The sequence below is a fragment of the Megalobrama amblycephala genome, linkage group LG7, assembly GCF_018812025.1.
Source record: "Megalobrama amblycephala isolate DHTTF-2021 linkage group LG7, ASM1881202v1, whole genome shotgun sequence".
NCBI lineage: Eukaryota > Metazoa > Chordata > Actinopteri > Cypriniformes > Xenocyprididae > Megalobrama > Megalobrama amblycephala.
The window spans coordinates 50,776,962-50,800,419 of record NC_063050.1 but is presented as its reverse complement, the minus strand read 5'-3'; the positions used below and the strand labels follow the sequence as shown (position 1 = coordinate 50,800,419).

Here is a 23,458-nt window from a genome sequence, read left to right as displayed (position 1 = left end):
TTAAACATCCTTCAACTGTCATAGCTTAAAACATCCTCCTCATTATAAAACATTATCCTCATTTAGTAACATTATATGTGAACCTCAAGGAACACTTTAATATAATATTTTTTTTTTTTTTTTAAACTCATTCCACGACCCCTTTAAGAAAGTAAATAGGTTCATTTTTCAGCATATGCATAGGAACGGTCTTATAGGACTTGATATTGCATACCCATTGTGACATTTAAAGCCAGGGCAATTTGTTGTAGTGATGTCTGCTGACACCGATGGCTTTGTGCTCTTGGAAGTGTGCCGTGTGTAGTGATCTCAGCAGTGCTGCCTGCCAAGTCAGCTCTCCAGCCATCCTCAGAGGTTAGCAGTGGCCCGGCAGAGCCCAGCTATGGCAGGATAATAAAGCAGTTTTCCTCTGATGTCAGTTAATCTAAACCGGTCAGTAAGATCTTGAGTGGGACGGACACTTTTAATTCAGTGTTCTTATAGGACTGCTTTTGGGGAGTAGACGGGCTACTAACTATATTTTCAGAAGCATAGCCGCAGCTCAGAATATAGAATGATGTAGATTTCCTGTAGTCACAGCATGACAAAACACACTTAGGCTTTGTACAGACAAGTGAATACTTAAACACACTCCTTAAAATAGCTTGTCTCTGTTATAGTGTTGGAGAGTCGAATCAATTTTTTGAGACCAGTTTTTTCAAGCACTCTGTCTAACATCAACATGAAACCAAAACTTTACTTTTTTCTTAGCATATATGTTCTTGGTCTTATGAACGATTCATCAGTGCGTCAGTTTTCCAAAAGAAAACAAAAGTTTGTCTTTATAACTTTATTCAAAAATTAATAAAAACTTTCTCCTCTTCTGCAACAATTTTCATTGTCAATTGTCATAAAGACCACTTTTTGTCCCAGACTTTTTTTTTTTTTTTGATGTCGTCGTTGTCTGCCAAAAGCAGTAAATAAAATAATAATAACAATAATACTAATAATTGAAGCTCTTTTTTTTTTTCAAAATACCATATAGTTTTATATTTCACTAAAGACATATTTGCTCTGGTACATTCAAAGTTTGGGGTTAGTATGGTTTTTAAAGAAATTAATTCTATAATTTGACTGAATTAATCAAAAGTGACCTGTTCTATCTTCATGCAGCAAATATTCTCTGGCTCTGTAGGCATCATTGTCCGATTGAACACCGCTACTGACAGTTTCTGACATTTTCAGTGCGTGAGATTGTCCTGTTTTGTTGTTGTTGGTATGCTGGAGCATGAGCTCTTGAAGCTCTGCCCTCTTCTTGAAAGGGGGCGGGAGCAGCAGCGCATTTTTGCTCATCCAAAAAAGTGCCAATTTTAACATGCTATAAAAATGATCTGTGGGGTTTTTTGATCTTAAACTTCACAGACACACTCTGGGGACATAAGAGACTTATTTTACATCTTGTGAAAAAGGGGCATAATAGGTCACCTTAAAAGCTTATTTGAATAATCATACAGTCACATTTGCAAAACAGGACCCTGCGCTTCATTAATAATGCATAATGCCTTTTCTTTGTTGACATCATTGTAAATCAGCAATAATATAAACTAATAACAGCTCATATCTTAAGGTAAATGTAAATTAAACATCCACCCATATCAAAGAATCTAAACGGCCCATTTGTTGTATGTGAATATGCACAAGGTCTAAGCAAGGAGAAGTGCATCATGGATGCACTGCTATCATAGATGAAGGGCTCAATACTTCAGTGACGCACGAGACCCAAGAGGTGGGTTGACAGAACAGATAAAGCGCCCACGTCTACCCCAGCACGCCTGGCACCAGCCCATCCCATCCAACTGAGCCAATCTCAGCCGATAACGTCCATCAGTCAGGCATACTAAAACCTCCCATAAAGCCAACCATCTCAGCCCGAGAGCCCAGGCCAAACTAATCAAACACAGCCTGCCACCTGCATTTGGAGATAGGGACCGATTAATGACATGGCTGTATTCATCACATAAGTCCTGCTTTATTCCAACTGGCATTTAGAGAAGCTGGACAAAAGGACTAGCATAGTTAAAGGTGACCAAGCATTGCACTGTTAAAGAGGGATGGTGCTCAGTGAGGACTAATATAACCATGTATTGATATCAAAGATCCCCTCTATAGTGGATATATATATATATATATATATATATATATATATATATATATATATATATATATATATATATATATATATATATACACTAATATATCCGTCACTATAGAGTGGATATATTAGTTTTATATATATATATATATATATATATATATATATATATATATATATATATATATATATATATATATATATATATATGTGTGTGTGTTTAAAACTGTAATAAATCCAAACAAAAGTGAAGTGAAAGTCACTGGTATCAGAAACTAACGATCTAAGTCAATTTCCCAGACATATACTGTGCAGTCTTAAAGATCATATTTACATATTTGAGGCGCAGGACAAATCTGTTGCCACAGTATCAGATTGCAGGAATGTCTAAAGATACTGAATATTCAAAACAATAACCAGAAATCTGAAAAACGCCAGTGTTGACAGCTCAAGATCACGTGATCTGTGCTTGAGGGCACACCCGGTTACCAATCCTACTATGGTGAAGGCATGTTTTTAATATTAATGAGGCGAGAAACGTCAGCACGAATGGATTAATATTCATGAGCGTTCCTCGCATGAAAGTTCTCAAGCAGCGTCAAATATGTCTGAATATTCATGAGCAGCATGCCTTCGTCATAGTAGTATTCACCACCCGGTAAACAGGTGTAGTTTTTAATATATTTTCGATTAAATATCTCCAAGTAAGGATTTTTAAACAATTCATAATGAATATTCGAACTCATAAATTAATATTTATCGGGTTGTGTTATCGATTTCAAACTTAAAAACAACACATTACCTGTTCAACAATCTTCTTGTATCTTTGAGTGGCTTGATCGATCAAATCTCGTACCATCCAACCGTCTTTACACGGGACGACAATCCTCGTTTCCCCGAAATTTACCGTGACTTTCATCTTAACTTGTTCACCAAACGTTCAAATATCCTCGTAGTTTGTTTATAGCACAGTTTCTCTCAAAACCATCGCCGAGGAGTCAACAGGTGTCATTGGTCAACTGTTACAGGTGATCTTCCTTCTTGTAAAGTCTTCAGTAAGCCAATATTAAGTCCATAAACGGAATAATCATGCAGTAACCACATTCCAAACCACACTTTGAAGAAGATTACAGACTCCTGGATGACAGAGAAAAAGTCCTGATGTGTTTTTTTTCCCGAGTTCGCGCGCGCAGGAGTCCAGAGTGAAACCGGAAGCGGCAGATAGTGAATACCTCTCGACTATCGTGATTGACGGCCTGCTTTGTGAATCTATAAACTCAGAATCATTACTGCGGAAAAGAAGATGTACTTTCACTGATAGGTGACTTGACACAGAATGAATATGTGCAAAAGACAGAGAATCACACATAGGCTATTCTAAGAGAATAAAGAAAGAGAGAGAGTAGAGTTTTGATTTATATCAAAATTAGATATAAAATATGTTACATTTTAGAGCTTTTGGAGGGGATCTGTCTTGGATAGATAGATAGATAGATAGATAGATAGATAGATAGATAGATAGATAGATAGATAGATAGATAGATAGATAGATAGATAGATAGACGATCGATAGATAAAAAATCAGAGGCAACAATAATAATCAAAAGACGTACATTTATTATTAAGCAATTTAATAAATGTTTATTGTTTAATTATTATTAATAAACATAATAAAATGATAATTTCCAACATTTTGGGTTCATTTTAAGCCAGCCATATAGTAATTTTTAAGCAATATTGAGTTAAATAAAACTGCCCAGCAGGTTGGGCAAACATTTAACCCAACCACTGGGTTCAAACAACCAAATCATTGGGTTTGTCCATTTTCAACCCAACTTGGGTTGTTTTTAACCCAGCATTTTTTATAGGGTATATGCTACACTGCAAAAATTTATTTTCCTGATTTGTTATCACAACATTTTTTCTTTTGTCAAATCAACTTCAATTATTGTAGTTCAGATAACATTATATTTTGAGTTTCTGTTGATTAAACTAATTGCCTTCATTGTATTGACTCAAATTTGTAATTTTAATAAACTCAAAATTTTAAGGCAACCAGGTAACTTACTTTTTAAAAGGGGGGGGGGGGGGGGGGGGGGTCACACACAGTTTCTGCCAATCTCATGTTAATCTTGCCTGTAGAGTAGTATTGCAACCTTTCATATCTCTGAAAAGTCTTTAGTTTTATCATATTTATAAAAGATAGATATGCTAAACCGAGTCTTTCCGAAAAAAGCCGAGCTCCTGGAGGCGTGCCTGCCGTGGGCCGAGCTAAAGTGTCACGAGCGCGCGCAGCTTCTGCATAGAGATCGTCTGCAAGCTGCGACATCATTATCAATAAAAAGGGAACAAAAACGTTTGTGTTGTTTACATTTTATGCACTTGCGCGCAGACAACAAAACACAGACATCTGATGTAGCTTTACTCACCACCTGCGATCTGCAAATCCAGCACCAAACTGGGACTTGTTTTAAAGCATTAATCACTGAAATCCCGGGAAGAAACAAACATACATGTGCAACTCCGTTGCTGCCCCGGAAAAACAAACTTCATCCACTGTTCCCTTAATGCTGGATTCTTTGGGAAGCTGAAGGAGTATGTAAACAAACATACTCCTTTGTTTACAGGAGCTGCGTCTCATTTCAGAGGCTGCGTCCTCCGGAGGTCGCATTTGAAGGCTGCATACGTCATCAAGGATGTCATATTTAAGAAAAGTAACCGTAATAAAATTGACTGATATTCATTGTGAGGTGTAAAACACTGTAATTTCTTTATTACTTTGCAATCTAACGGTTACTTTTCTTAAATGAGACTGCCTCGATGATGTATGCAGCCTTCAAAGGGTGCAGCCTCTGAATTGTGACACAGCCATTGTTGAAAAATCTCTCGGCTTCCGTATCCCGAACAAAGCGCGTTGATGGGAGTGCTCCTGCTCTTGTTCTGGGCAATGTGTGTGCATGCTTATCAGGGAGAAGTGCCTATACAAGGAATTCCACCTTTTGTTACGTGATAAAGGCCATACTTGAAAAGAATTCGGCGAAACGTCCACAACCGGAAGTAGTATATTTGGCACTGAAATACTCAGTCATCTGTCCCACTTGGGTCACAGTGATTTTACCATTTTGACATGTTCCTGGATCAGATTTGAGGGACAAGTTTACCATTTATGTCAAGTTTAGGCTTGCAACCAGGGTTAGGTGCTTCTACATCAGTGTTATTCACCTATCATTTCCCTCTGATTTTAGGGATAAGTTATGGGTAGGGTTAGGTTTAGGGGTAGGAATACGGTTAAGACTAAATTTTAAGACTGGAATGTCTTACTTGGCAAAATCACGGTGACCGTCCAACTCGTGTTTTGAAACTTTGGCCAACTCTTTAAGAGTGTAAATAAGTCAGAATGCATGAAATAGCAATAGACCCCCTTTAAGTTGATCAAAGTGTTCAAATTTTAATTAATTATTAAAAGTAAAGCTCTACCCTGAGAAATATTCACTGCGTAGAGTACAAAGTTTGACGAGTAGCCTGTGCGTTTAAATTACACGTAAAGTGCATCTAAATTAGAGAAGACTTCCTGACATCCTGTTTGAAATAGTAGTTCACAGTCTCCAGGCCTTGATTTGCCTTTGCAGCAACATATTGCAGTGACAATGGACTATTATCAGAGGACTATTGTGTGTCACTTTGGCTAGTGTTTCATTGACCCAATTAGACTATCTACCTCTCCAAATTTCTTCTACACCCTTCCAGCCCTCTCATCAGCCATATACATGAAGATAGTGATACAGCAGCTTTATTATTCCCACAGTTTGAATAAATTCTAAATAGCATCAATTAGAATTAGATGAACATGTATTCCCTGACTACTTGCCCATGGGGACGTATACTACTGTTCAAAGTTGGTATAAAAGTATTTGAATATTTGTGAACATTATGTAGACAAAGTTTGAACCCTCTGAATGGTGACCAGTTCTTATTAGCATTGAAATGCAGTATAAAAACCAATATGACAACAATACACTGGATAGTAAGCTGGCACTGCTCCTTTAGTCCGGGGCCGTCCCATCATTATAACGGGAGATGCCAAACTGTGCCATCTGGAGGGGTGAATGTGCCAGCCAAAATCCAGACTTGTCTCTTATCCGATTTTTCATATATGCAATTCAATAGATTTAATGCTAGCATTACCCACAACCATTTGGAGAAAGTTATGGTTTACAGTCCCGTTCCTCACCATAAAATATAATGGGTATAACGGGGGAAAACAAAGTGCTGAATGTTTTTGGAACATTCGTTGATTTAGGAAGGGTGTAGATGGTCTCACAGCACATAAGGTTTATGAGGCACACATTCAAAGCGAGTATGACAGATGTGTCAGACATCAAAAATACTGCTTAGCCAGCACAGAGGAGTTAATGGAGCTATCCGGTAACCATTATAACTATAAAACAGCATGCCTCAAATGCTCAAAATTGTTTAAGCATGAGAGCATAAAAATCTCTAGGGTATCAAGCTATTGCTTAACATGATGGCTACAATCAGCGGGAAGCACTAACATAAATCAACTATAAGTCCTAACATAAACAAGCCTTTCATTGCCAATTAACTTTGCTAGCTAGTCAAGTGCTCTCATTTGTGTCATATCATTTATATGCACAGATTAATTTCTTTGTTGTTTTCATGCCTGCTAGGTGATTAAGTAGAAGCTGGAATTAAGTAGAAAAAGTAAGTAGATTGCTCTGAATAAATCTTCTCTGTGCCAGTACTATTTGAGAAAAACCATAATCCAAGAAGAACGTCAGTCGGAAGCCGTTCTTAGGCTCTGGGACTCCATCGACTCACAGTGAGAGCTACTTTCTCCAAATGAGGAACATTGGGAACAGAAGTGAATCCTCCCAGGGGTGCCCAGTCTGTCAACATTTCTCCAGGGTGGCCATGTACAATTATCTAGTATGGCAAGATGACAGGTTTGGCATGAAAATGGAAAAAAAAAAAATTGAAAAATGGAAAATTGTGCATCAGTGGTCATTAGAGCAAGATCAAATAATTAAAAGGCAAATGTGTGAGACAGTGTTAGAGCAGGAGATATATCTCTCGTGTTGAAAAAAAAAAATTAATAGGAGATATTCAAAACATTCAAAATGGAGGCTGTAGGAAGAAAGTCTCGTCACTTAAAAAAAGTCATTTGTTTGGTCTTTTTGTACACCCAAGTGAACCATGAAATGGAAGTTGAGATAGTCTTTTCTTCTCTATTGTGATGTATGAACAAGAAAAATTGTAGGATGGGACTTAATATTGTTCATTGGGATGTCTTGGTCTCGACTTTGTCTCAGTTTAGGTGGTCTTGATCACTATGTCACTACAAGAGGGAGGGGAAGTTATTTTGATTAAAGATTATGAGGGTACATGAATTAAAAAAAAATGATGTGCACAGATAAATATAATCAATTGTGATTTCATGCTGACTTTAAAGGAATAGTTCAAAATGAAATTTCTGTCATCATTTACTCAGCCTCACGTCGTTCCAAACATGTAAGACTTTCTTTCATCTTCAGAACACAAATATAGATATTTTTGATGAAATCTGAGAGATTTCTGTCCCTCCATTGACAGCTACACAACTACCAGTTTGATGCTTCAAAAAGTTCATAAAGAGATTGTAAAACTAATCCATATGAACTGAGCGGTTTAGTCCAAATTTTCTGAAGAGACTCGATCACTTTATATGATGAACAGATTGAATTTAGGCTTTTATTCATATATAAACATTGATCAGCGAAAAAACAGAAGCTCAACCGAACCTGCCTGAGAATAAAACTCTTGCAGAAGCTCAAACGTGATGTGTAACATGAGAATAAACCTCATTGGTTTAACATGATTCATAACACACAAGAATGAACCTCATTGGTTCTCGCATGCGTCAATCAAACATGCTTGAGCTTCTGTTTACCATAACTAATGTGTGCGTTGATTAATGTTTATATGTGAATAAAAGATAAATTAAATCTTTTCAGCATATAAAGTGATCGAGTCTCTTCAGAAAATTTGGACTAAACCGCTCAATTCATATGAATTAGTTTTACGATCTCTTTATGAACTTTTTGAAGCATCAAAGTGTCAGTTGTGTAGCTGTCAATGGAGGGACAGAAATCTCTCATATTTCATCAAAAAGATCTTCATTTGTGTTCTGAAGATGAATGAAAGTCTTACAAGTTTGGAATGACATGAAAGTAAGTAAATGGTGATAAAATGATTATGCAAGTTGTTGTTGTTTTTTTGTTGTTGTTTTCATATAATGAAAGTCAATTGGGTTCAAAACAACATTATTAATTTCATTGTATGGTTAAATAATAATAATGTGGCCAAAAATGTGGGTGAGTAAAAAGATCAATTTTGGGGTGAAATGTCCTTTTAAATGTACTTTTTGTCTATAACTACTATAAACTAACTCAAACTGAATAATCACCAAGCCTTTTTGAAGAATTTTGTTGTTCAGATGAGACAAAAATGGAACGTCTTAGACAACATTTCTAGTTGTAAGTAGACACTGCATTCCATATCAACAACATCAACCAAATCTCTTGGTGGTGATGGTGTTATAATGTGGGAATGCTTTTCCGACTCCTGCTGGCTCGCTCTGTTCAGGCATGTTCTGATTCAAACGTCCCGTCATACATCTGAAACTGAAGCAAAGGTGATTCAACAAGTCAATAATTAAAAACGCATGAGGAAATAATCGACTTAAACTATTTGAAGAATAAGTCAAAACTGAAACAAGCAGCTCCTGAGACATTCCTGGAAGTTCTGTTGAGGCTAAAATTCCTCTAAAGTGATATAAGAGACGGATATCACATTTCACAAAGTGTTCGAGTGTCGTCATTGCTGTTGAAGTTGGTACGACCAGTTGTGTGAGGGAGGAATTCATTTTCACACAGTGTTTGAACACTTCATTGAATTATTAAGTAAAAATGAAGCATTATTTGTTCAGTAAGCTTCCCTTTCCCCAGCAAAATATCAAAACAACAAGAAAGCTAATATTTTTCCATGGCACTGTTGTAGGAGCGTAATATCATTTTACCACTCTCGTTTTGTGTGGCGGCAAAGTATTCATTTCATGCTTATAACCTTGGTCTATAGTGTTTTAATTGATTGGGCTTGATTAAATGGCTTATTTCGATTGCACTGGCAAGTATGAAAGTAGTTAAGAGCAACAGCAGCTGCTAGACAGTAAGCATCATTTCATAGCTCACTCAATGAGTTCATGGAAAGGGCAACAGAAAGAATGAGGCTCGGTTTTGGTTGAAGAAAAGCTGTTTATCTTTTCCTTATTGTGAAACAATATGCTCAGGAGGGAGAGAGGCCTGCACGCAAAAATAGCGTGTTCAAACAAATGATTATTCTATGCTGTTTATCAAACCAGTCTTCAGTTCTTTATATACATGTTTTGCCTGAAGTAAGAGAGATTATTATATACTGCTTACAGAAAAAAGTGGCGCACAGTTACTGTACCTTCTTTGAAGTAAAAATGGTTATTTGGCATTTTTAAGCCAATTTTGTGTCAAAAATGCTTTAGCTCTTTAAAGCAAAATAAATGAGATGTTTAGTTGTTCATATTTTAAAGGGGACCTTTTATGCAAAATTCACTTTTATAAGGTGTTTGAACACAGATATGTGTCCAACCAGCCTATAATGATAAAAATCCACCTACTCCTCTTTTCTATATGTATATATATATGTATATATATATATATATATATATATATATATATATATATATATATATATATATATATAATCCCCATAAATCATAAACAGTCTCTTCAAATGCACGGTTCCAGATTTCCCCCACTCTTACACAAGAGTAGGGAAGCCCCGCCCACAACTGCAGACAGACTCCACCCTATTATCTTAGCTCCTCCCCTGAGTGAGCTGTACACAGTCTGCCATGTTTATCTCCTCATCAGAGCATTTAACAGCAGCATTCAAGTGAGAAATATATTCCTATTAAAGCTACTAAAGTTATTCAGTCAAGAGCAGTGAGTGATTTTCTGTTTTTCTTTTGTTGTTTGGTTCATATTAACAGCAGAAGGTACTGTATATTACGCTGCTGTCACTTTAATACACAGATCTAATATACACATGTGATTTCTTTCCCTGCTGTTTAGGTTCACAGACATAACCGACTGTGTTTATGTGAACTTTGTGTGTTTTTGACATAATCTTGTGTGTATTTGACAGTTTAAGTGCAATAAGATGTGAAAGAGATCTTAGTTTGTTACTCACACGCCGTCTGACATCCTGCTTTCTGTGCGCATGCTTTGGATGTGTGCGCTCAGAAAACCATATATCAGAAGTTTAGACTGATATGGCTTTAAAACGCATGCAAATAATAACTTTCATGATCATGAAGAATTGTAATGTCTCGTGAGCGTGGCTGCGATAGAGATGAAAATAAGAACAAACACTTTATATACTTTGATCAAAACCAAACAGATGTTTTGTTTGTTTTTGGCAGCGTAACAGAGGCACGAGTTGGCCCCGCCCCCTTTTCTGTAAAGTGGGGTGGGGAGCAGCAGCTCATTTGCATTTAAAGATACATTCACAAATACAGCATGTTTGGGCACTTTCAACATGGCATAATAAATGATCTGTGGGGTATTTTGAGTTGAAACTTCACAGTCACATAATGGAGAGACCTGAGACTTATATTGTCTTGTCAAAAGAGGCATAATAGGTCCCCTTTTACATATTTGTATAATTTTTTATTATTTTTTTTATTAAAGTAACAGTGACCTGGTGCAGAATTTAACTAAATATATTATTTTATGCAATTGTTGTAATAAAAACAGATTATTGTAATATTCTTTTATTTATTACAAAAGAAAAGGAACTCAAATTGATCATTGAATCATTTCAATAAATGGCTCAGTCAAATGAACCAGTTCGGTAAAATGAATCAAACTTATAAATGCTTCATACGCAAAAACTATTGCAATGTAATTGTGTACACTACATTGAAAAATATTGGTGTGCACTGAAAAAAAGATGTAGGATTTACTTTACTTTTAAAATTTAAACAATTTCCACAAAGAAACTGCTAGTAAATTTCACAAAGTAGAAAAACTAAAATAGTATTCTCTTGTAAAACATACTTTTGATAATCTTTGTTTTATTTACAACTTTGAATTCTTTTTAGTGTATTATATGCTTTAAAACAAATTTCACTTAGTAAATTTCACAACTAATTACAAAGAAACAGTTATTAACACATTGAATTAAATGTGAAATTTTGAAGTACAGTAGAGAGAGTAGTATTTTCTTGTAAAACGTACTGCAATAATCTTTGTTTTATTTACGACTTTCTTTACAGTGTACACATTCACGGCATACTATATTGTGCAAAAACATTAAGTATAGTATGCTAATATGCTATTTAAGCACAGAAAGTGTTTTGTAGGTTCAAAGGATCAAAGGTACCTTTGTTAGGGAGCACTGTCGTTCACTAGTTCTTCCTGTTTCGGGTGGAACTTTGTGGTTTATTCTCTGTGAACCCAATGAAGAAAAGGGAACAGATTGGTTTAATACACTGTGTGTCTGTATATAGAACAAACAGCTTCCTATATTTTATCTTATAATGAGGAGATGATGACTGGACATGTCTTCCCCCACAATGCACTTCTGCTCTCCTTATCTAACCACCGACAGAGATAATTTAGACGCATGAGAAATGAAATACAAGGCCTGTTTTAAACTTCCCAGGTCAGTGAAACCAAATTATGAGGTACTCGAGTACAAGACGTATGCTTGTTTATCATGTAAATTCTTCATGCATGGTTGCGCTCCACATTCCTTGCATTTGTATGCATGCACATGACTTGCTTTGCACTCTATGTGGGTATATTTGCATCTAGCGTGTGTCAGAACGTTTGAGCACAAACAAACAAACCTGATTGCATTTTCAGAGGTTACGAAAGCCTTTTCTCTGAAGATCTTTGTGGACATTGTCTTGGCTCTTATTCAATCATTCTCATCAGCCTCTCTGCAGCATCTGCCCAGTATCCTCCATTTAATCCATCACCGACCCCTACAGATACCGCACTTCTGCCTGAGCAGAAGACATATTGTTTTTGAGGAATATGCTCATTACGCACAGTTATGGCAGGGTTGGATGTGTCAGGATATGACAGGCTTGTGCAAACAGACAGGATTGTATCATCTGTTTTCATTGCCTAATCTGGGCTTCGGTGGGTACCAAGCGGTGTTTTAACAATCCTAAATCAATTTCCACCTCATAACCAAACAGCAGACGGGGTTCCCAGATCTGTTTGCTTTGAACCCACCATGTCTGGAATGAGAACAGTAAGCAGATATTGGATATAAAGAAGATCTTTTAGTTCCCTTTTGAGCTCCCTTTTAATTAATACATTCTTGTAAACTTTATAAATGTAAGAAAGTTCATACTTGAATGAAATACAAGACAATTTAAAAATACTGGGTTAAAAATAGCTCAAAGTGGGTTAAAAATGGACAAACCCAGCAGTTGGGTTGCATGTTTGACAAATGTGCTGGGTAGTTTTATTCAACTCAACTACTTTTTAAAAACTACTGTATTTCTTGCTTAAAATGAACCCAAAATAGGTTGGAAATTAACATTTAATAATATGTTTAATAACTGAACATTTATTAATAAGTTAAATAAATAATAATTAAATAAAAAATATTAATTCAATTGCTTATTAATAAATTAATAAATAAATAAAAACACATTTTGGTTATTATTGTTCCCTCTAGTAATTATGTGTCTGATTTTTAATTTCCAACCTATTTTGGGTTCATTTTAAGGCAGTCATATAGTAATTTTTTAAAACCGATTCCCATACTTTTTAGTGTGTGTGTGTATGTATATATATATATATATATATATATATATATATATATATATATATATATATATATATATATATATATCTATATATTTATATTAGTGAATCTGAATATGATTATGTTTTTTGAAGGTTCTTTTGTTCACCAAATCTGCATTTATGTCATTAAAAATACAGTAAAACAGTAATATGAAATATTAATACAATTTCTATTTCTTTTCATTGTTTTTACATTTCTATTTCTTTATTTTTTTTTTTTTCTGTAATGGCAAAGCTGAATTTTCAGCATCATTATTCAGTCTTCAGTGTCACATGATCCTTCAGAAATCATTCTAATATGCTGATTTGCTGCTCCAGAAACATGTCTTAGTTTTATTATGAGGTTTTCTTTCTTTATATATTAAACCCTGACTGTGTTTTGCTTTTAAAGGTCCATTGTGGGCTCTCAGGGGAACTCATGTGGGCAGCTATGACAGTGCACTGTTCCTTTAATCACTAACTCATGAACAAAGCAGCCTTTAAGCAATGAAAACAGCCTTCAACCATGTCTACACATAGCCAACACAAAGCTCTCTCTGTTCATGACAGATTAAAGTCAAGAAGTGGTGTGTAAGGTGCAGAGGTGCATTTTGGGCTATATGTAGGCCTACTTTCTTGACCCCAGACTGTAAAAGCACTGATGTGACATGGACTACTTTGATGATGTTTTTATTACCTTTCTGGACATGGACAGTATACCGTACATACATTTTCAATGGAGGGACAGAAAGCTCTCAAACTAAATCTAAAATATCTTAAACTGTGTTCCGAAGATGAAAAGAGGTCTTACGGGTTTGGAACGACATGAGGGTGAGTCATTAATGACATAATTTTCATTTTTGGGTGAACTAACCCTTTAAGCATATACAAATAAAAGTAGCAAATATATGCAAATATTATTTGGAAATAGATGAAAAATTATTATTTCCCAACTAATATTAGACCTAGAATTTCCTTCACTGCACTGTTGATTTATGCTTTACAAACTTTTTTTTCTGCCCAGTTGGAAATGAAAAAAAAAAAAGAAAGAAGAAGCTTAAACCTAAAACTCACACATTGGCAGGTGCTAAGACAGAACCGCTAACATTAGCGCAGACTTACACCTGTGCCTAATGGATCAAATTAGCGGATTGTCACAAATCTTTCCCCACCTCTCTGCCATCTCGCTCGCACTGCAATTTCCGCTACATTTGGTGAGCCGCTTAATTAAAGTTCATTATGACATGCTAACACTTAGCAAAGAGGGAACAAATCCTGTGATGAAAAACTACGGCAATTCCGGAGTGAGCACGACAGTCCTAATTTCCCGACTAATTGCAGCAAATGTCTAACAGCGATTTGGGCAATTACGAGGTACATTTCGAACAAAAGCAAACAGGGTGGAGGTAATACCGCTAATAACAGGAATTGGCTTGGTGAGGTTGTGATGAACTTAAACTGAGGGAGGAACGGGATTGTCGAGCCGAGGGAACAGCTGGCTGGCGGGAAAACTCGCTGGTTTAATATGACTGAATGGCAATGTTCATTTATCACAATGAAAAACCCTGTTGGAGTGTGCAACACATGCTCACCACGATCACTGACGACGCTACGCTAATACATTCTTCAGCTTTTTGGAGCCAGCTGGATGCTTTAACACTGTCATAGTAGCTTAAATTATTCATTTACCACACCTCACAGAATTATACTAATGCTTTATTTCTCTTTTAATGGCTTTTTGAACTGTTCAGATGGTTAATATAGTTGTAAAGGCTGTCAGGGTATTCGAAAAGTTACTACAACTACTTAAATAGGATTTTTAGTGAAGTAAATTATTCAATTTTTGGGTGAGCTTTTCCTTTAAGTCCTTCAGTTTTTCTTAATGGAAAAATGCACATTTTAAAACATACAATAAAACTACCAAACAGATTAGTGGTCTGACATTGTGATATTTCATCTTATGACTCTCACTAAAGGTCAGACATAATTAACTCAATTATAAGACGGATCAGTGGTCACCGTCAAAACAACTAAACTCCAATTAAATAATCAACACTCTCTTTGTGAAGTGGAAATTTCACACCATATAGATGGGGGTCGGTTATACTACAATAAAAACACAAAACACTATATGCACGGCAATACGGAATATTAGAAAAGGTTTTCTGATTGCATTTTGAATGATTTAATGTCAATTTTCTCACACAGTTTTCTCTGAATCTGGGCACAGACCAACCAAACCCATCCGTTAAGAGACCTGTTCGTTCATACCTGTATAGTTACAACACTTTGCCCTTGCATGACAATATTACATTTTTTTTTTTTTTTTTTTTTTTTTTAACTGTTGCCAGGACCCCCGTTTTTTTCAATACTTAGGTTAAATTTAAGTTCATAACTTAACATCATAAAAAAAAACTAATTTTAGTACATTTCGGATGTGAAATTAACTGCAGTGCCAAGATGAAAGTTGGTAAGGAGAACTGTGTGATTGAAGAGTTTTGAAAAAGTGACCTAAGTATTGAGAAATGTGTCCTAGAAATGTGTTGATTGTTTACAAAAGCAACATAATGACCATCCCTCCATGATGTCACGCTCTATTGGTGCGGTCACAGTGATTTTGCCAAGTAAGACATGGTCCTGGATCAACATTCCTGTCTGAAAATTTAGTCCTATCCATACCCCTAAATCTAGCCCTACACATAAGTTATCCCTAAAATCAGAGGGAAATGATAGGTGAATAACACTGAAGAAGCAACTAACCCTGCTTGTAAGCCTAAACTTGACATAAACTGTAAATTTGTCCCTCAAATCTGATTGGAATGTTGTTCCAAGATCAACAAAGATGGTGATCCAGGAACATGTTGTACTTTGTGAAATCATGTTCACCCTGTTGGTGCTCAGGCGTGGTAAATTATGTTGTTTTGCACAAACAAAGCACTCGTGTCACTTCATAAAATTGAGGTTAAACCGCTGGAGTCACGTGGTTTACTTTAATGATGTCTTTACTATACCTTTCTGAACCTTGAAAGTGGTAGTTGCGTTGGATCTATATGGATCTCTCAGACTTCATCAAAAAGATCTTTATTTGTGTTCCGAAGATGAACGAAGGTCTTGCGAATGTGAAACGCCATGAGGGTGAGTAATGACAGAATTTTCATTTTCTGTCATTAATTAAAATTCTGTCATTTACTCTTCCTCATGTTGTTCCAACTCTGTAAAACTTTTGTTCATCTTAAGAACACAAATGAAGGTTTTACTATTTTTTTATTTTTTTTATTTATTTATTTTTTTCTTCTGAGAGCTTTCTATCCCTATATATAATAGTACAATGGTTTCGGGCATAAAGTATTCAGTCCAGTATAAAGTACTTTGCAAAAAAGCAGTTTGTATGTTAATGGAATGGATCTTTTTAAGTTTCAGTAAAAAAAGAAGAAAAAAAAAGAAACTTTGGTCAATTTGCAAATAATTTCTCAAAGTTACATTTTTGGAATGAGGAAAATATACTGTCAGTGTATAAACCAGATGAATGTTAATAAATATTTCTAAAGCAATTTGAGTCTTGTGATAATTTATTGCATTTTCAGGAAAAGATACTTCACAACTAAAGAAAAAATAGTACTTTTAAGCAATATTATGTTTGAAATTGAGGTTTTTACTCACATGCAATTAAAAAAAAAATGATTTGGGAAAAATTAACACATTTAAGTTGGAATGCAGCAAAATTAAGTTATTGTAAATAATAGGATTGAACAAACTCAAATAATATAAGTGTGATTGACCTAGGCCCGGTTTCACAGAGAGGGCTTAGTCTAAGCCAGGATTAGGCCTTATTTCATTTACGGCATTTAAGACGTACGACTTTTATAGACGTGCCCTAGAAAAACATTACTGGTGTGCATCTTGAGACAAAACAATGGCACTGACTTATTTTAAGATATGTCAGTACAAGTTGTTTTCAGTTAAAACAGCTCAATAATGCATTTTAGTCTAGGACTATCTTAAGCCTTGTCTGTGAAACCAGGGGCTAGTGAAATTAAGTTGGGAAAAAGGAATAAATTAAGTTGAGAAAACGTAATTTTTTTTAGGTGTTACCAAATTGAAGTTTTTTTTTTTTTTTTAAGTTGATGTTCACTTTTTACAGAGAACAAAATGAGATATTGTGTGAGATTGCTGTCTTTTAAATTCAGATCAATCAATTTTTAATGCTAACTTCCTGTGTCTCTGTGGCTTAGGGCTGTATAAATGAACCCTGACACACTTTCTCTGTGAGAAGCCTTCAAGGGTCTTTAGTCATTTTCTCTCTGACCCCAAAGTCAAGGGTGACTAGAGGAAGTGAACAAAAACAAGCAAACAAAAAACCTGGTCGACTAGTACAGTCTTTCTATTACACAAAATTGTAAATAAAGAAAAACCTATTTCAGTCTTCAGAAAATTAACTAGATTTCTAATGATAATTTGAGTGGTGTTGCAGTTTGTTAAGGTGTAAGCATGTGCATAAGCATGGTATTATGCTACAGTGTGTTGTATAAATTTGTGATTGCAAATATCAACAGAACAGACAGACTAATGAAGAATTTTAAAGACTTTTTATTCATGATGCTAAGCTACTTAAACCATCAAAACTTCTCGCCGCACCCACACAAATTCCTCTGATTTCAGACACATCAAAAGAGAATTTGTATTGACAGAGATTATGAGACTGACATGTTCTTTCTTTTTGTTTCAACAGTCGGATCACATCCCTGATCTAGGAGCCCCTAGCATGGCACGAACTCTAGCCTCTGTCTTTGAAGTGCTGGCTAAGATGACCCCAAATGTGCTGAGCATTCAAAGGAATGGTATGGAAGATTTCGGTTGACTTCTATAGAGAAAAGGAGCATGAGAGTCTCAAGAGAGACGAGAAAGAAAGAGAGGAAGAAAGGGTTCAATGAATGAGAGAGAGGTCTGAACGAGTCGTTATGAAAGGAAAGAGCAGAGGATGAAGGAAAATCGTACGGCCTGCTTTGGTTGATGTCGTTTAACTGACTAAAAGGATAAAAGGAGCTGAGAGCTGCTTCTAACATGCGTTTCCATTTCAATTGTTGTATTTAGATTAGTTCCACAGTTTCCGATTATGATGCATATTGCAAGTGTTTTGAGGTTCGTTATTCAGAGGAAAACAAATTTGTTCAGGTACTAGGGTACGCTCTGAGAGCAATTGATACAGTAGCACAAAAATTATATTATGCATAAAGAAAATGAAGCCCAAGTTTTTGTACTGTGGCATTATTTTTCAGTCTGGATTCTCATTAGATTGATTAGCCAATATTTCAAATAATAATATTTTACTGCTTAATTCATTATTACAAAGATTTTTTTTAATCAACATAAAGGCATTACAATATATATATTTTTTTTAAATAATTAGTTTGCATGTTGTCCATGTGTCTATGTGGGTTTCCTCCGGGACGGTGCTCCAAAAACATCCAGTATAGGTGAATTGGAGATGCTACATTGCCCGTAGGTGTGTGTGAGAGAGTCCCAAGCCATGTACTGGGGAGGGTTGGGGAAAGACCTGGCGACCTACTCCAGAAAAAATCATTGTAAAAGTAATATATGAATTGAGCAGTTTAGTCCACGTTTTCTGAAGAGACTCGATCACTTTATATGACGAACAGATTGAATTTAGGCTTTTATTCGCATATCAACATTAATCAACTCACATATCAGTTAAATGGAAAACGGAAGCTCAAGCATGTTCATTTGACATCGAGAACCAATGAGGCTCATTCTTGAGTTACACATCACGTTTGAGTTTCAGTGAAATTCAATGAAGTTCATTTTCCGTGTGTTACGCATCACGTTTGAGCTTCCTTAAAAGCCAACGAGCTGAGATCTCGTGTTACGAACCACGTTTGAGCTTCCACAAGAACCAACAAGGTTCGTTCTCGTGTTACGCATCACGTTTGAGCTTCCTCAAGAGCCAACGAGCTGAGATCTCGTGTTACGAACCACGTTTGAGCTTCCACAAGAACCAACGAGGTTCGTTCTCGTGTTACGAACCACGTTTGAGCTTCCACAAGAACCAACAAGGTTCGTTCTCGTGTTACGCATCACGTTTGAGCTTCCGCAAGAGCCAACGAGGTTCGTTCTTGTGTTACGCATCACGTTTGAGCTTCCTCAAGAGCCAACGAAGTTCGTTCACGTTACGCATCACGTTTGAGCTTCCGCAAGAGCCAACGAGTTTCGTTCTTGTGTTACGCATCACGTTTGAGCTTCCACAAGAACCAACGAGTTTCGTTCTCGTGTTACGCATCACGTTTGAGCTTCCACAACAACCAACGAAGGTTCGTTCTTGTGTTACGCATCACGTTTGAGCTTCCTCAAGAGCCAATGAGGTTCGTTCTTGTGTTACGCATCACGTTTGAGCTTCCTCAAGAGCCAACGAGGTTCGTTCACGTTACGCATCACGTTTGAGCTTCCTCAAGAGCCAACGAAGTTCGTTCACGTTACGCATCACGTTTGAGCTTCCGCAAGAGCCAACGAGGTTCGTTCTTGTGTTACGCATCACGTTTGAGCTTCCTCAAGAGCCAACGAGGTTCGTTCACGTTACGCATCACGTTTGAGCTTCCTCAAGAGCCAACGAGGTTCGTTCACGTTACGCATCACGTTTGAGCTTCCTCAAGAGCCAATGAGGTTCGTTCTTGTGTTATGCATCACGTTTGAGCTTCCTCAAGAGCCAACGAAGGTTCGTTCACGTTATGCATCACGTTTGAGCTTCCTCAAGAGCCAACGAGGTTCGTTCTTGTGTTATGCATCATGTTTGAGCTTCCACAAGAGCCAACGAGTTTCGTTCTTGTATTACGCATCACGTTTGAGCTTCTTCAAGAGCCAACGAGGTTCGTTCACGTTGCGCATCACGTTTGAGCTTCCTCAAGAGCCAACGAGGTTCGTTCTTGTGTTACGCATCATGTTTGAGCTTCCACAAGAACCAACGAGGTTCATTCTTGTGTTACGCATCACGTTTGAGCTTCCGCAAGAGCCAATGAGGTTCGTTCTCGTGTTACGCATCACGTTTGAGCTTTCTCAAGAGCCAACGAGGTTCGTTCTTGTGTTACGCATCATGTTTGAGCTTCCACAAGAACCAACGAGGTTCATTCTTGTGTTACGCATCACGTTTGAGCTTCTTCAAGAGCCAACGAGGTTCGTTCACGTTACGCATCACGTTTGAGCTTCCTCAAGAGCCAACGAGGTTTGTTCTCGTGTTACGCATCATGTTTGAGCTTCCACAAGAACCAACGAGGTTCATTCTTGTGTTACGCATCACGTTTGAGCTTCTTCAAGAGCCAACGAGGTTTGTTCACGTTACGCATCACGTTTGAGCTTCCGCAAGAGCCAATGAGGTTCGTTCTCGTGTTACGCATCATGTTTGAGCTTCCACAAGAGCCAACGAGTTTCGTTCTTGTATTACGCATCACGTTTGAGCTTCTTCAAGAGCCAACGAGGTTCGTTCACGTTACGCATCACGTTTGAGCTTCCTCAAGAGCCAACGAGGTTCGTTCTTGTGTTACGCATCATGTTTGAGCTTCCACAAGAGCCAACGAGTTTCGTTCTTGTATTACGCATCACGTTTGAGCTTCTTCAAGAGCCAACGAGGTTCGTTCACGTTACGCATCACGTTTGAGCTTCCTCAAGAGCCAACGAGGTTCATTCTTGTGTTACGCATCACGTTTGAGCTTCTTCAAGAGCCAACGAGGTTCGTTCACGTTACGCATCACGTTTGAGCTTCCTCAAGAGCCAACGAGGTTTGTTCTTGTGTTACGCATCATGTTTGAGCTTCCACAAGAACCAACGAGGTTCATTCTTGTGTTACGCATCACGTTTGAGCTTCTTCAAGAGCCAACGAGGTTTGTTCACGTTACGCATCACGTTTGAGCTTCCTCAAGAGCCAACGAGGTTCGTTCACGTTACGCATCACGTTTGAGCTTCCTCAAGAGCCAACGAGGTTCGTTCACGTTACGCATCACGTTTGAGCTTCCACAACAACCAACGAGGTTCGTTCTTGTGTTACGCATCACGTTTGAGCTTCCACAGGAACCAACGAGGTTCGTTCTCGTGTTACGCATCACGTTTGAGCTTCCTCAAGAGCCAACGAGGTTCGTTCACGTTACGCATCACGTTTGAGCTTCCACAAGAACCAACGAGGTTCGTTCACGTTACGCATCACGTTTGAGCTTCCACAAGAACCAACGAGGTTCGTTCTTGTGTTACGCATCACGTTTGAGCTTCCGCAAGAGCCAACGAGGTTCGTTCACGTTACGCATCACGTTTGAGCTTCTGCAAGAGCCAACGAGGTTCGTTCTCGTGTTACGCATCACGTTTGAGCTTCCACAGGAACCAACGAGTTGCGTTCTCATGTTACGCATCACTTTTGAGCTTCTGCAAGAACCAACGAGTTTCGTTCTTGTATTACGCATCACGTTTGAGCTTCTTCAAGAGCCAACGAGGTTCGTTCACGTTACGCATCATGTTTGAGCTTCCACAAGAGCCAACGAGTTTCGTTCTTGTATTACGCATCACGTTTGAGCTTCTTCAAGAGCCAACGAGGTTCGTTCACGTTACGCATCACGTTTGAGCTTCCTCAAGAGCCAACGAGGTTCGTTCTCGTGTTACGCATCATGTTTGAGCTTCCACAAGAACCAACGAGGTTCATTCTTGTGTTACGCATCACGTTTGAGCTTCTTCAAGAGCCAACGAGGTTCGTTCTCGTTACGCATCACGTTTGAGCTTCCTCAAGAGCCAACGAGGTTTGTTCTCGTGTTACGCATCATGTTTGAGCTTCCACAAGAACCAACGAGGTTCATTCTTGTGTTACGCATCACGTTTGAGCTTCTTCAAGAGCCAACGAGGTTTGTTCACGTTACGCATCACGTTTGAGCTTCCTCAAGAGCCAACGAGGTTCGTTCACGTTACGCATCACGTTTGAGCTTCCTCAAGAGCCAACGAGGTTCGTTCACGTTACGCATCACGTTTGAGCTTCCACAACAACCAACGAGGTTCGTTCTTGTGTTACGCATCACGTTTGAGCTTCCACAGGAACCAACGAGGTTCGTTCTCGTGTTACGCATCACGTTTGAGCTTCCTCAAGAGCCAACGAGGTTCGTTCACGTTACGCATCACGTTTGAGCTTCCACAAGAACCAACGAGGTTCGTTCTCGTGTTACGCATCATGTTTGAGCTTCCACAAGAACCAACGAGGTTCATTCTTGTGTTACGCATCACGTTTGAGCTTCCGCAAGAGCCAACGAGGTTCGTTCACGTTACGCATCACGTTTGAGCTTCCACAAGAACCAACGAGGTTCGTTCTTGTGTTACGCATCACGTTTGAGCTTCCACAAGAGCCAACGAGGTTCGTTCTTGTGTTACGCATCACGTTTGAGCTTCCTCAAGAGCCAACGAGGTTCGTTCACGTTACGCATCACGTTTGAGCTTCCTCAAGAGCCAACGAGGTTCGTTCTTGTGTTACGCATCATGTTTGAGCTTCCACAAGAACCAACGAGGTTCATTCTTGTGTTACGCATCACGTTTGAGCTTCTTCAAGAGCCAACGAGGTTCGTTCACGTTACGCATCACGTTTGAGCTTCCTCAAGAGCCAACGAGGTTTGTTCTCGTGTTACGCATCATGTTTGAGCTTCCACAAGAACCAACGAGGTTCATTCTTGTGTTACGCATCACGTTTGAGCTTCTTCAAGAGCCAACGAGGTTTGTTCACGTTACGCATCACGTTTGAGCTTCCTCAAGAGCCAACGAGGTTCGTTCACGTTACGCATCACGTTTGAGCTTCCTCAAGAGCCAACGAGGTTTGTTCACGTTACGCATCACGTTTGAGCTTCCGCAAGAGCCAATGAGGTTCGTTCTCGTGTTGCGCATCATGTTTGAGCTTCCACAAGAGCCAACGAGTTCGTTCTTGTATTACGCATCACGTTTGAGCTTCTTCAAGAGCCAACGAGGTTCGTTCACGTTACGCATCACGTTTGAGCTTCCTCAAGAGCCAACGAGGTTCGTTCTTGTGTTACGCATCACGTTTGAGCTTCCACAAGAGCCAACGAGTTTCGTTCTTGTATTACGCATCACGTTTGAGCTTCTTCAAGAGCCAACGAGGTTCGTTCACGTTACGCATCACGTTTGAGCTTCCTCAAGAGCCAACGAGGTTCATTCTTGTGTTACGCATCACGTTTGAGCTTCTTCAAGAGCCAACGAGGTTCGTTCACGTTACGCATCACGTTTGAGCTTCCTCAAGAGCCAACGAGGTTTGTTCTCGTGTTACGCATCACGTTTGAGCTTCCACAAGAACCAACGAGGTTCGTTCTTGTGTTACGCATCACGTTTGAGCTTCTTCAAGAGCCAACGAGGTTTGTTCACGTTACGCATCACGTTTGAGCTTCCTCAA

The 23,458-nt window shown here is 38.0% G+C and overlaps 1 protein-coding gene across 3 annotated transcripts in view; it reads right to left on the bottom strand.

The window, feature by feature from the left end:
• pard3ba (par-3 family cell polarity regulator beta a) overlaps positions 1-23,458 on the bottom strand; it is a 228,417-nt gene that overhangs the window by 188,567 nt on the left and 16,392 nt on the right. For 2 of the 3 annotated variants that reach the window (XM_048198006.1, XM_048198007.1), the window contains exon 1: positions 2,934-3,387. The exons of the other annotated variant lie outside the window; for it this stretch is intronic. In XM_048198006.1, coding sequence (XP_048053963.1) covers positions 2,934-3,050 — 117 coding nt within the window. In that variant the 5' untranslated portion in view covers positions 3,051-3,387. Of the gene's footprint in view, positions 1-2,933; positions 3,388-23,458 lie in introns of those variants that run through there. 3 annotated transcript variants of the gene reach the window in all.